Source organism: Monodon monoceros, unplaced genomic scaffold (assembly GCF_005190385.1).
Source record: "Monodon monoceros isolate NGI ecotype Baffin Bay Population unplaced genomic scaffold, NGI_Narwhal_1 Super_Scaffold_21, whole genome shotgun sequence".
In the NCBI taxonomy this organism is placed as follows: Eukaryota; Metazoa; Chordata; class Mammalia; order Artiodactyla; family Monodontidae; genus Monodon; species Monodon monoceros.
Genome location: NW_021703778.1, coordinates 31,537,204 through 31,549,801, shown reverse-complemented (window position 1 = coordinate 31,549,801; position 12,598 = coordinate 31,537,204). Strand labels below are relative to the sequence as shown.

General features: G+C 40.1%; 1 protein-coding gene across 2 annotated transcripts in view; it reads left to right on the top strand.

The window, feature by feature from the left end:
• Positions 1-12,598, top strand: part of MTMR10 (myotubularin related protein 10) — a 44,393-nt gene that overhangs the window by 6,793 nt on the left and 25,002 nt on the right. Inside the window, exons 3-5 of one of the 2 annotated variants that reach the window (XM_029237745.1) lie at positions 4,570-4,706; positions 6,479-6,551; positions 7,336-7,478. In XM_029237745.1, the coding sequence (XP_029093578.1) occupies positions 4,570-4,706; positions 6,479-6,551; positions 7,336-7,478 (353 nt within the window). The other variant, XM_029237746.1, reaches the window with a different exon arrangement.

Here is a 12,598-nt window from a genome sequence, read left to right as displayed (position 1 = left end):
TTACTGGACGTGGTACTTGATTCCGTGCTTTTTTGTATCATGCGTGACCCTGTGAGTACCAGGAGCGGCCTCCGATGTCTTGTGCTCATCTTGTACAGAGCTTCAGCTTCCCTTAGTAACTGTTAGGCCACTTTAATTCCTGAAGTTCGCTGCAGCTCAGGTGACACTTGGACTACCCTGGCTTTAATGTTGGAAGTCCTGCACGCCAGGAATCCCCAGTCCCAGGCTGTCTGGGATGGTCACTCACTGAATGTAAAGCCACAGACTGAGCTATGCCTTGGGCCTCTGCACATTCCGTAGGTTAATTAGCTACTGTGTACAGTGAGGCTTTGTCTTAAACTATTTTTCAAGCTAAAATTTATGGGAAAAATTATTTTAATTCATCAAACATGTATTGACTTTCTAAATGTGTAAGGTATTATGAAAGATAACGTGACATAATTTTTGGTTCTCAGGGAGTTAAAAACTTCCCTAGCTATACCATTTAGAGACTTATTAATTTTAATTATATTTCCTTTCTTATTTATCTTTACAGATGAAAGGGTCTTGAGAAAACAAACTTTGATGATTTGTTGATTCCTTCCCAGGTTATAGTAGAACGTCTTGGCCCATCATCTTCTAGTTTAGACAGTTTTTTCTCTGGTGCTTTTTGCTTACCCTGCACTGAAGCTCGCTTCCTGCTTTTTCTTTCGTGCGGCTCCTGTCGCTTCCTGCCCGTGGTGTGCTGGCAAGTGCCCGGTGCCGAGGGTCCTCCCACATGGCTGGCAGCACACCGCCCTCCTGCCGGAAAAGCCCAGGAGGACAGTCTCTGGGAGCTTTGAAGCTTCAGTTCTAAGTTTCCTCCTCAAGGTCACTAATTTAAAATGTAGCAAGAACCGTCTGGGCGCTCTTCTGTTTCTGCATCTGTCCCCTCTGGGAAGAGGCGCTCTGAATCCCCTGTTTCTCTCCCGCCTGTGAGCTGGTTTCCCGGCCCACAGGACTGCAGTTCGTGCCTGGCAGTAGCTGAGGACAGTTCCTACCCAGGGCTTCCGCTTGTTTTATAAAGTGTGAGCAGAGAGCCGTGCTGCATGATCCATGTATTTTAGAGAGTGGTTCCATGTGAACAAAATTTAGTGTCGTCAACTAAAACTCAAGCCAGGTTAACTTGGTGCTTATTTTATTACATGCTTATGATAATAAGAAGTCCCAGTTCAGCATCTCCCCGGAAATGCCCTCCTTTTCTTCTTTCCCTCCATCCCACCCTACTTCTTTCTATCCCACAGGCCCATTTCCACTGTCCACTAAGAAAGCTATGTAACAGTTTTCCTTCAAAGACCATAACCCAGTGGGTCCCTATTTTACTGTTGTTGCTGTTGTTTCATATATTTCTTGTCCATCTTCTTTTCTTTAGTAGTTTTATTTTTAAATAAACTTGGATTTGTAAAAGGGCACAGATAGTTAACACATACTCTTCACCCAGCTTCCCCTAATGTTAATATCTTATAACCTCGATAAATTTAGCTGAACTAAGAAACTAACAGTACTGTTAACTAAGCTGCAAGTTTGATTGACATTTCCCTAGTTTTTTCACTAATGGCCATTATTTTAGCGCCCCTGCCAGGACACCATGTCTCCCTAGTCTCCAGCCTGTGACAGTTTCTCCGTCTTTACTGATGGATGATGAATTCTTTCATCTTGGCTCCTCTATCCTTTTGAAATGTTCTCCTCTCTCTCTGTCTCTCTCTCTCTCTCCCCCACCCCCATTCCCCCCTCTCTTTTTCCCTTCCCTACTTTCTGGCATTCTGGAACTATCAGAAGCTCCAGATTCAATATGTCTTTCCTCTGCCCCAGCCCTGGAGTCAAACATTTCTCCAGTGAGTCCTGGTTCATTTTATTGGAGAATGGTATTTAAATACCAAGATCTGAGTGCCGAATGTGGTTTGTTACTGGAGGCGTTTTCAGGAGACAGAGTAGAAAATGAACACATGCACATAAGCCATGTATACACACACCTCCCTTTGTTTCTTTACCTCTCCATCTTTGTATATATTAAGATATACCTGAGTTTATACCGATGTCTCAGACTCTAATCTAGCCCCACAGAGTTCATTCACAGATTTGTGCTTAATTTTGCTTTTTTATGATGGAGAATGGGGAGCAGAGCAGTTAGGCCTGGATTTCAGCTTCACTTCTTCTGAGTGCTGCGGCTCATTGGTGAGAAAGGAATCTTTTGACCTGACTGTGGCAGACACATTCTGGGGGAAGGTTGTTGGTCCTCAGTGCTGCTGAGCAGGCCTCCCAAGCTCTGAGGGCACCGTACCATTGCAGGTGGAAAGTGCCTTTCCTCTGACAGGATATGCCTGAGTACTTCTTCCAAGGCTTGTTTCACATAATGTTAAGAGTTGTCACTTAAGCGACCATCTCTAGCACAGAGCTGGGCAAGCTTTTCCTGTGAAGTCCCAGACAGTAAATGTTTGAGACTTTTCAGGCCGTGAGGTCTCTGGTTGCAAGCACTTAGCTCTGCCTTTGTCCCGTGGAAGCAGTCATAGACGGTACACAAATGAATATGCATGGATAGGTTTCAGTAAAGCTTTATTTACAAAAACCAGGGGGCTGCATCTGGGTTGGCCAAGCCCTGGACCCATTAAATGCCTTCTCCTCCTTTCATCTTTGTCGCATTCTCACTGCCTTTGTGGACTGGATATGTTACATTTGTGCCCTTGGGAAGAGAGTCGGGTTGGTGGAGAAGTGCTGCCCGAGCACGTGCATCATAAACATGGTTGGCTGACGGCACTAGTGTGGCCGCGTGTCCTGTCCCACAAGCCCTCCACCTCTTCCTTCCCACTGGTAGATTTTGCAGCTCTCTGTGCGTGTGGTAGGCGAGCAGGGGTGGCTCTGGGACAGTTTTCTGACTTCATGTGCATTTACCCGCCAGCACTTATCTCCTGACCCTCTTGGCGCGTGGCCGTGTTACGTCACTGGTTTCTGTCTGTCTGGAACCACTCCTGCTCCATTGGTGGTGCTGGTCTGGTGAACCTGGAGCAGTGAAGTGGTTCATTCACTCGGGTGTTCAGCACTCATTGACCAGGCCCCTGCCCCATGCTGAGCCTTTGCCTTGCAACTAAAATGTCAGCATCAGAGAAAAACCAGTCCATTTTCGACCCTCATGGGGCATGTGATCCTGAGGGTGAGACAGGCAGTGGTTTTGAAATATGTAGAGTATGCATAATTGCAGCTGTGGTCATTGCTGGGAATTACAGGTAAATGATGCTGTGATTGAGGGAGTTAATCTAGGCACGGAGAGTTTTTAAGGCATTCCTGAGAAAGCGATTGGGCTGAGGCAGAAGGAAAGCATATTCCAGGAAATGGGCACAGCATGTGTGAAGACCCCATGGATCTTTGCAGTCCGGCCCCTGAGAGGGACTAAAAGGCCAGTGTGGCTGGAGAGGGAGAATGAGGACAGCAGCGGGGCTCAGGGTGCGGGGGGGGGGGGGGGGGGGGGGGGGGAGGGCGGGAGGCCATGTGGAGGAGGCTTGACTGCAGAAGAGACAATTACTCCATTGGTCTGAGCCGAGAATTTGACATGGGCACGTTTGAATTTAACCCTCAGGTAAATGTTAGGGTTCTGTTCTTAAAACTCGTCTTGTACATTTAAGAACTTTGAATAAAAGTTATTTTTGCAGTTCAAATTTATTATAACATTTTATTTAAGAGAGAGGATTGTTTTGAGACTCTAGTTGCTCTCTGTGAATTGGTGGGTGTTTGGGGCTTGTCAGCAATGGTTCTGTCCATCACTATTAGAGGTGTTTGTACTGACAGAAATAGGCAAAGTAGCACAGTACCCTAACTCTTCTACCATGGACCCTAGAGAATGATTACTTAAAAATGTCCCTGGGTCTGGTTGCATTTTAGAACTTGAAATTAAGGATTAATGATGACCAAGCTTCAAATCAATTGCAGAAAATTATTCTCTTCAAAGAACATTAAAACTTTTGTTTTAGTTTCTTATATTTATTTAGTCTTCCCTTTTAACTCTAAAACTATATTTTAAAGTTTTATTGCCAGCTAAGTTATAATGTGAGTGCAGAGGGAAATTCAGTTTGTCTTTATGGAATGTATTTTAAAATAAATAGATTGCATTATTAATTTTGAGGTTAATACTGCATTGTTTCTCATACTGAACTGTCTTAGGAAGGAATCAAAGGTATCGGTTTGGGAGATCAAGTCACATGTTAACAAAATACAAATACCCCATCAAGTAATACTCTGAAGGAGACAGTGCAGCTTATTTCTTCTCCAGGGCGCCTTTCGGTAAATAAATAATGAGGGACAGCATGGCATAGTAAAGAATGCAGACTCCAGCTCAGCCCTTCTGGTTGAACCATCTCAGACCCTTAAGCTCTTTGTGCCTCAGTTTCTGTATCTTACAAATGGAGCACAATGCCCCATTGTGACTGTTACCGATGTGAGGTCCTGGTTCAGTGTTTCTTCTTATCATCATCATGAAATCTTCCTTCTAGGTCACACAGCGACTGTTGACATTTTTGGTGTGGTTGTAGCTCACACAATGATATGTTTCTTTTTGTAAAGGAGAAATTGTCGTAAATGAAGTCAATTTTGTGAGAAAATGCATCGCATCGGACACAAGTCAATACGATTTGTGGGGAAAACTGATATGCAGTAACTTCAAAATTTCCTTTATTACGGATAATCCAGTGCCATTACAGGTGTGTTTGATTTGTATGCTGTTTAATCGTATCAGGGCTTTTGACTCTAAGCAGTATGTATTATCAATATTATATAAAGCACAGATATGGGAAAATTATAATAAAATTATTAATAAGTGATTAATATAAGTTTGGGAATGTATTATATTAAAATTCAAAATAAAGTTTAAGGAGAATGTTGAGACTTGAGGAGTATAATTAGTGAGATGGTTTTAAGTCACATTGCTGTGTTTATCCTCTGTGATCTTTGCTTATATATCCTTTTCAATAAAGGAGTTATTATTTCCTTCTAAATATTTTAACCTATCTATAAAAACAAAGGTATCCTTTTTTACTACTCATAAAGAAAAAAAATTATATAGCAAATAATTTCATAGATGCTGCACATTTTACATATTTTATAGTATCTTTAGTATTTTTCCAAAAAAGTCAAATTCTCATTTCAAATTTCTAGTAGTTAGAATGAAGAAAAATATTGATAAAGTTTTTCTTTAATAACCCTCTTGCTATTTTATATTCTTACTGGAAAACAACAGTTCCATATAATTTGAGTTTTCAAAAAGTCAGTCATGGGCTTCCCTGGTGGCGCAGTGGTTGAGAGTCCGCCTGCTGATGCAAGGGACACGGGTTCGTGCCCCGGTCCGGGAAGTTCCCACATGCCGCGGAGCGCCTGGGCCCGTGAGCCATGGCAGCTGAGCCTGCGCGTCCAGAGCCTGTGCTCTGCAACGGGAGATGCCACACAGTGAGAGGCCCGCGTACGGCAAAAAAAAAAAAAAAAAAAAAGTCATTCGTTCGCCTAACTTAAAAATCCTGGACTTTTCCTCAACAACTATTTTCTGTTTTGATTTGTAAAGTGTTATATATACACTTTTACTCCCTAGACCTTTATTTGTAATAGTAATATTTGGATGTTAACTCTAAACTTTTGACTGAAGCACGTAACTATGGATAAGTGTATTTCAATCTATTGCAATCTGTTGGTATATTGAGACTAAATTTAAGGCATTTACAGATACCCAGTATGTAGAGACACAGCTTATTTGGCTGTAAACTTGGGTTTTTCCTTTTATTTTTGGCTTTATTTCAATCTTTGGCTCCAGGTTTCACTATAAATGAGACTCATGTACCTGGAATAGCTTAAATCCAATACCACTAATAGGAAAAATAAGCCAGTGTCCTACCAACAGAAGGTTAATAGCATCAACAATGTCCTTAGTCTGAAAGTGTGTATAAAAAATGGGTTTAAAAAATAAGCTGCAGTTTGACTAAAGATTTTTTATTTTGAGTAGACTTTGCTGTAAAAAGTTATTTTCTGCTCTAAAATCTCCATTGTGAAACTCAAGCCATGATTTTACCCATTAAAATCTGATGACTTTGGAGCCCCATTTTTTTATTATTTTAGTGACAGTTTAACCAGAACTAGATATGCAAGTGTTTGGTGAAGTGATTGACAGTATAATATTACATATCCTGTATGTTATAATGACATTGTTGTATATAACTTGACCTAATTTTATTGTTTAAAGTGTGGGAAGAAAGGTGGAGAGAATGTGAACACAGTATGTGTTTCTCTCTTCCTCCCCTTACTTTCCTACTGAAGTGTGTTCTGTGATAACTATAGCCTTAGAATTGTCATAGCTGCACAGGCAAAAGCTTTTGTTCTTTTTAGAGATGGTCGTCGCAATTTCTTATCACACCTAAAAGTAAGGCTCATATTACCATCGTGAAGTTATTGGGAAAATAATTAACATGAATGTATTTTTTTATTTCAGAAATTCCATTATAGAAACCTTCTTCTTGGTGAACATGATGTCCCTTTAACATGTATTGAGCAAATAGTCACAGGTATGTATTATTCTTCACTCAGCCCCTAAAAGCTGGTTCTGCTCGGGAATTCTTGCTTGAAGAGTTACACCTCTCAAATACTTGGGCTGGAGTTTTATTTCTGTAGGTTTTTTGCTTTTTCCCTTTTTTTTTTTTGAGTCCCAGGAAAATTAATCAGTAAATTATTTTTAAATGGAGATATAAAATATATGGCTTTTTAAAAATATTTATTTATTTATTTATTTATGGCTGCATTGGGTCTTCGTTGCTGCGTGCAGGCTTTCTCTAGTTGCAGTGAGCGGGGGCTAGCTACTCTTTGTTGCGGTGTGCAGGCTTCGCATTGCAGTGGCTTCTCTTGTTGCGGAGCACGGGCTCTAGGTGCACGGGCTTCAGTAGTTGTGGCACGTGGGCAAAGTTGCTCCGTGACATGTGGGATCTTCCTGGACCAGGGATTGAACCTGTGTCCTCTGCATTGGCAGGCGGATTCTTAACCACTGCACCACCAGGGAAGTCCCAAAATATATGGCTTTTTATATTTTCTAGTATTTGTCCTCTTTTTAATTAATATTTTAATCATTAAATATAGATGATGGTGGTTTTGTGCAAAGAAATATCTTTAATATCATCCAAAGCAAAGTTAAAACTGATCCCCCAAAGTTCTAGGAATTATACACAAATATGAAAGATTCTAGAGAAGCAGTACTAAGTGGTGGGTGACCTTCCGATTGTTTTCAGTAAGAATTTGTTAAAGTGTACTAAAGAGTGAATATCAAGAAAGGAATTTTTTTGTTTTTTTATTTTTTAGTAAATGACCACAAAAGGAAGCAGAAAGTCCTGGGCCCAAACCAGAAGCTGAAATTTAATCCAACAGAGTTAATTATTTACTGTAAAGATTTCAGAATTGTGAGATTTCGCTTTGATGAATCAGGTCCTGAAAGTGCCAAAAAGGTAATCCTGTTAAGTTTTATCATTGGTTTTGCACTATATTTACCAGTTGCAGTTCTGTATGGAAGTTCTCATTTCTCAATTGCTCAGTTTTTTGTTTTTCGGTTTTTTTAGGGGAAGTTATTTGATATCTCCTTATGTAAAGTCAAAGCCAGGAACGTTAATAGAACTGTTTCCTTGGACTAGTTTATGACTGCTTTAAAGTATTCTATGTAATTTTTTAATCAGCTCCTAAAATATGAAAAGCTGTCATGCATATCTTTTACATTAAGACCATTACCAGCTGTTTTTTTTCTTGGTTAAAAAGATTGAAAAGATGGTGATGTATTGTAATTGAGGTTTGTAAGACTTTTAATTCAGTACCTCAGAGCTTTATCAATAAACTAAAAGGTAGACTTAGGTTACATAAGGGTTAGGTAAATGTGTAGTTATAGGAGGGGTCTAATAAATATTAGTGCTTTAGAGAAATTTTAATGAATTAATTTGATATTCCACACAGGCGGCTAAAAGCTAGGGACTTTTTAATTGGGTTGTTTTTCCCCTGCCTTCCAGGGAATGTTTATTGCAAACTCGTGGAGTAAGATTCAAGGGCAGAAATTCCTCCTTCTTTGATTCCAGATTTTGGGTTTAGCAGAGGAGTGAAGCTGGTGGTCCTAAAGCCCCCCGGGCCAGTCTGTGGTTCAGCAAATGCAGAGAATAGTAACAGAATCTCCAGAAGCCTGCTCTCATGTATCGGGAATAGAGGAACGATGAGGGAGCTTTTGTGCCACCAAAAAGGGGAGCATTTGTTTTCCATGGTCAGTAGACTTACTGCAGTAAATTTTCTGTTGATATCAAAATGTGGCTGTCAGAAAGATCTTAAGGCAGCTGTCTTCTTATGGTTTGGTGAGGAGGTGATAGATTTATTTTTAGAACCAGAGTCAACAGTTTCTTTATAGGAGGGCAAACACGAAATGAATGTCTGAAAATGTCTGACCATTGCAGCTAGGCTATGTAGCAGAATGGTGGTGGGATCTGTGGCTAAACGTTTTCAGGTAGAGTGTGTATAACTACTTTCTTCATGCTGCAGGATGGGAAATTCAGCTAGATAACTTTTAAGGCTACTTTTAGCCATTCAATTCTGCAGTTTGTGATTTTGGCATTTTACTAATTTGAGATGCCTATTCTTATGTAGAAAGACTTTAGAATTAATTAGGTAGTAGACTGCGTATAAAATAGTTTAGCCAAGTTACTTTCTTGAACTCAGATATAGTTGTAATTTCATCAGAGCATCAGGAATCTGCTTGTGAAAACGTTACCTTCAGGATGTGTATCATTTCAAGAACAGGGACACCATGGAACTTAGGAGATGGGGTTAGGACACGGTATTTTTAAAATAAGAAATTGATACAGTGGCCCAATATTCTTTTAGAAAGTTGATATCTCTCCCATTTTCTCCTCTATTTTTCAGATGACAGTATTTCAGTCATTGCAAAGCATAATTATCTGGCTCGTTCTTGCACCATCTAGAGTACTTGTTGGTCATGTTTGATGTGTGAGGCAGTGCGCTAAGTTTAGTTGAGGAGATAAAGCATGAACAAATGAAAACAACAGTACAAAGTAGCAGCATAAAAGATGTTCCCACATAAATGATTAGCTTCCAAATGAATGAAACAGATAAAAAGTGCTGTGGAAATTCAGAATATCCCTTCCCTGTTGTTGCTGCTGGTAAGTGCTATAGGGGGCCTCATTGAACCGTCTACTCAAAACAGGCTAGGCTGGTCCAGTTTTTTATGCCCTTTCCCAAGACCAGGTTTCTGGCAAAAATTCTTTTCCCACTGTTGTAAAATATCAAAAGCAGTTACCTCAGACCCAAAAGAAATACTCTCTTTATCTTTGTACAGTCATAAGGGGGGAAATACAGAAAAGAAACAGTGGCATTAAGAATATAAATGGAGAAATTTTTCCCTGATTTACATGTTTTCAAACACAAAGGGTTAAGTCACGTATGGCTGCCAAAGCTTAATGGCTTCATGAGTTAAAAACAAAAATTCTAGCACACCGTGTTATTTCAAGTGAAAGTTTTCCTCTAAAATTAGGTAACAATTGGGGAATTACAGCTTGATTCTACCTCCTGGAAATTTTGAATGCTAAATTTTCTCAGGAAATGCTTTGATTTTTGTGAATTGTTTTAAAATGACCAGATGCATGTTCGGAGTTCTCTGGTGGGTAAACCATTGATTATTTTTGGAAATACTGAAAGCAGTCATATTCCTATTTGAATTAATGAAATCTCGGAATGCTAAATTGGTTCACATTTTGTTAAATATTGCTCTAAAGCCTTCTGGTAATCTAGCTGGTATTTCCTGAGTAGTATTATGACAAAATTAGATGACATTCATCCTCATTATTCTTGGATTGTAAATAAGGATTTTGGGGAAAGGTCTATGTAAAGAAAAAAGGAATTTGGATATCTAGAATTGGATATCTGGCCTCAAAGCAACTTTGAGCCACCATTTCCTTTTGAAGAACCTTTGCTGAGGGGCAAAAGATTGTTTTTAATGATTTATCACTTACATAAAAAATATATATATAAAAGATGGTAAGTGAAATATATGCCCCTTGTCTTCACTTCATTCTCAAATTAGTAGGCTCTGATGAACCACTTGTTCAGGCATAGTTTCTAGAGATAAAAATTCAGCTCATCTATTTAAAGAACAAGTTGGCCTTTCCTGAATTGCCATTTTTGCCTTTAATCTGAGACTTACTCCTCGGTGGCTTTCAGACCACAGAAATACAGGAAACCAGTTTTGTTTGCCCACGTGCCAGCACTGGCTGTGTGTTAATCTTCTCCAGTGCTGTGCCCCCAGCTGGTCTGGGAGGAGAAACCACCAACCGTGGGTACTTCTGGCTTCTGTCCAGACAAGAATATCAGCCTCGGTCCAAAAATCACCTCAAAAGTAGTTTACTTTTTTTTCCTCCAATTAAATATTTACCATAATTTAATGTCTTTAATAAAGATTTTCTTCATTTTTCTCTGATACCCAGGCCAAATGAACTATTTCAGAGGCAGTTTTTAAAGATGTAGAGAGAGTTTTTCTGAAATTTTTTTAACACTTAGGGAGTACATTGTAAAATTAGAATAATTTTACATGAAAATGAGACCTACTTTTTTAAGTCAAACTCTTAGTGATGGAATCTAGGAATGTGGGTGTAGGCTTTTTAAATAGTGTGTACAAAAAAGCTCAAGGAAGAGGACTTCTGGGAAAAAGCTCAAGGAAGAGGACCCCTGGCTTTCTCGATCTTCTCAGAGTGTCCTGCAGTGACAACAGGAATGTAACCCGGATGACACAAGTTGTGTGTACCTTTGTCAGGGTTCCTAGAGGTACCCCGTACTGAGGTTACCTGAGCTAAGTCCTACACACTTGTGGTTACACTGCTAAACAACAGCTATAGTTCAGGCTGTGTCCCCTTCCCCCCCAAAATCAACCATTGTGCAAGTGATTAAGCTGAGTTGCTTTCACATTATTACAGTATTTATAGTCTTCTTTAAATGTGGATGCCATTAAATAAGCTCATTTGTTTCCTAACCTTTATAAATGTGAGGTTGTGCTATTTTAAGGGCTTTTTAGAAATGGGCTACGTTGGGTTTTGCCTAGCAGATAGGCTTTGTGGCCATAAAAAACATATTCCATCATCAGTGATGTGTGGATTTCTTTTGTGTAAACAAGGCCCATGACTGCTTTCTGAATGTCTCAGAGAAAGTGATATCTAGTATTATTGAATTGGAGCATTTTCCTGACTATATTAGTAACTTATTTTGTGAACTAGTATTTTTAGTGCAGCAGCTGTTAAGCACAAAGACCCTCCAGAAAGCTACTGATGAGATGGCAGAAATGTAGGGGTCTTCAGGGCTTCCTCAGATCTGTGCAGAGAGACCTCTCCTGGTCTCCTTCTCTATTAACCTGCTCTCTTCTTCCCTCACTGTAACACTGTACATCCTCTTCCCTGCTGGATTTATTTTCCCCTTTGGCACTTATCATTGTCTAATTTATTGTAGTATTTCCTGTTTCTCTGGTTTAGTGTCTGTCTTCCCCACTAGAATGTAAGCTTAATGAGAACAGGGTTTGTTCTCTGTTTGTTTGTTCACTCCCGCATCCGTAGGACTTAGGACACGGTGGCGGCTCTGTAAATACCTGTTGAAGGAAGGAGACCTGGTGCCTGCCCTTGAGTAATTGAACTTTGTGGTAGAAGTAAAACAAAGAACCCTATGTCCTCCTTTTTATCCACTCTCATGACTATTGGGTGAAGACCTGGAAAGTACCGCTCCATAAGCACAGTTAACTGAAGAGATGCTTTCTATTGGAACTATTGTTATTCAGAGAGAACGGGAGGGTTTCCACAGTCAGTACTGTGCATTTGGCTCAGTCTGGGAAGGCTGATGAGGACAGACACAGCGTGGTTGGCTAAGCAGCGGGGAAGGGTTTCTCGAGCAGAGTGTGGCCGAGGGGATGGCTAGGACTGAGTCAGACACGTTATGTGCTTCTAGACCAGGGACGGCTGAGGGGTGGTGGGGAGGGCACGGGATGGCTGGTAGAGGAGAGCTGGTTTGGTGAAGAATCTAGAATAAGAAGGTTTAATTTAGTATGCAGGTATCTGGGAACCACAGCAGATTATCCGGAGAACAAAGTTGTTGGTCAAAATTTGATCTTTGGAAGAGAACCCTTAAGTATTGTTGATTTTTTTTTTTTTTTTTTTTTTTTTTTTAAGAATGTAGGGAAACCCACAAAGATGCCGTAAGGCGAGTATGGCTTAAGGTTGTGACTATGATGGTGTAGAAAAATGGGACAAAAATGAAAAAGAATCTTGAGGAAAGTGCAACAAAGCTTATAAACTAAATATGGTGCCCAGAGGAACAGGAAGTGATGAGGACTTTTTCAAGGTGTAGATTTCAGTAGTTTGCTGCTGGAAGAAGTGCTTTAAAGACTGTTGAGCAGGTAGGGGATGGGAATGTAGGTCACTGTCTCCTAAATTTCCTCGGTGGGACTCTCATAGAAAGCTCTCCCATAGGCATTAAGAAAAGCAGGGTATTACATAAGTTTCAAGGAGCTTTCTTTGTTGTTGTTGTTGTTTTTAGTCAAAAC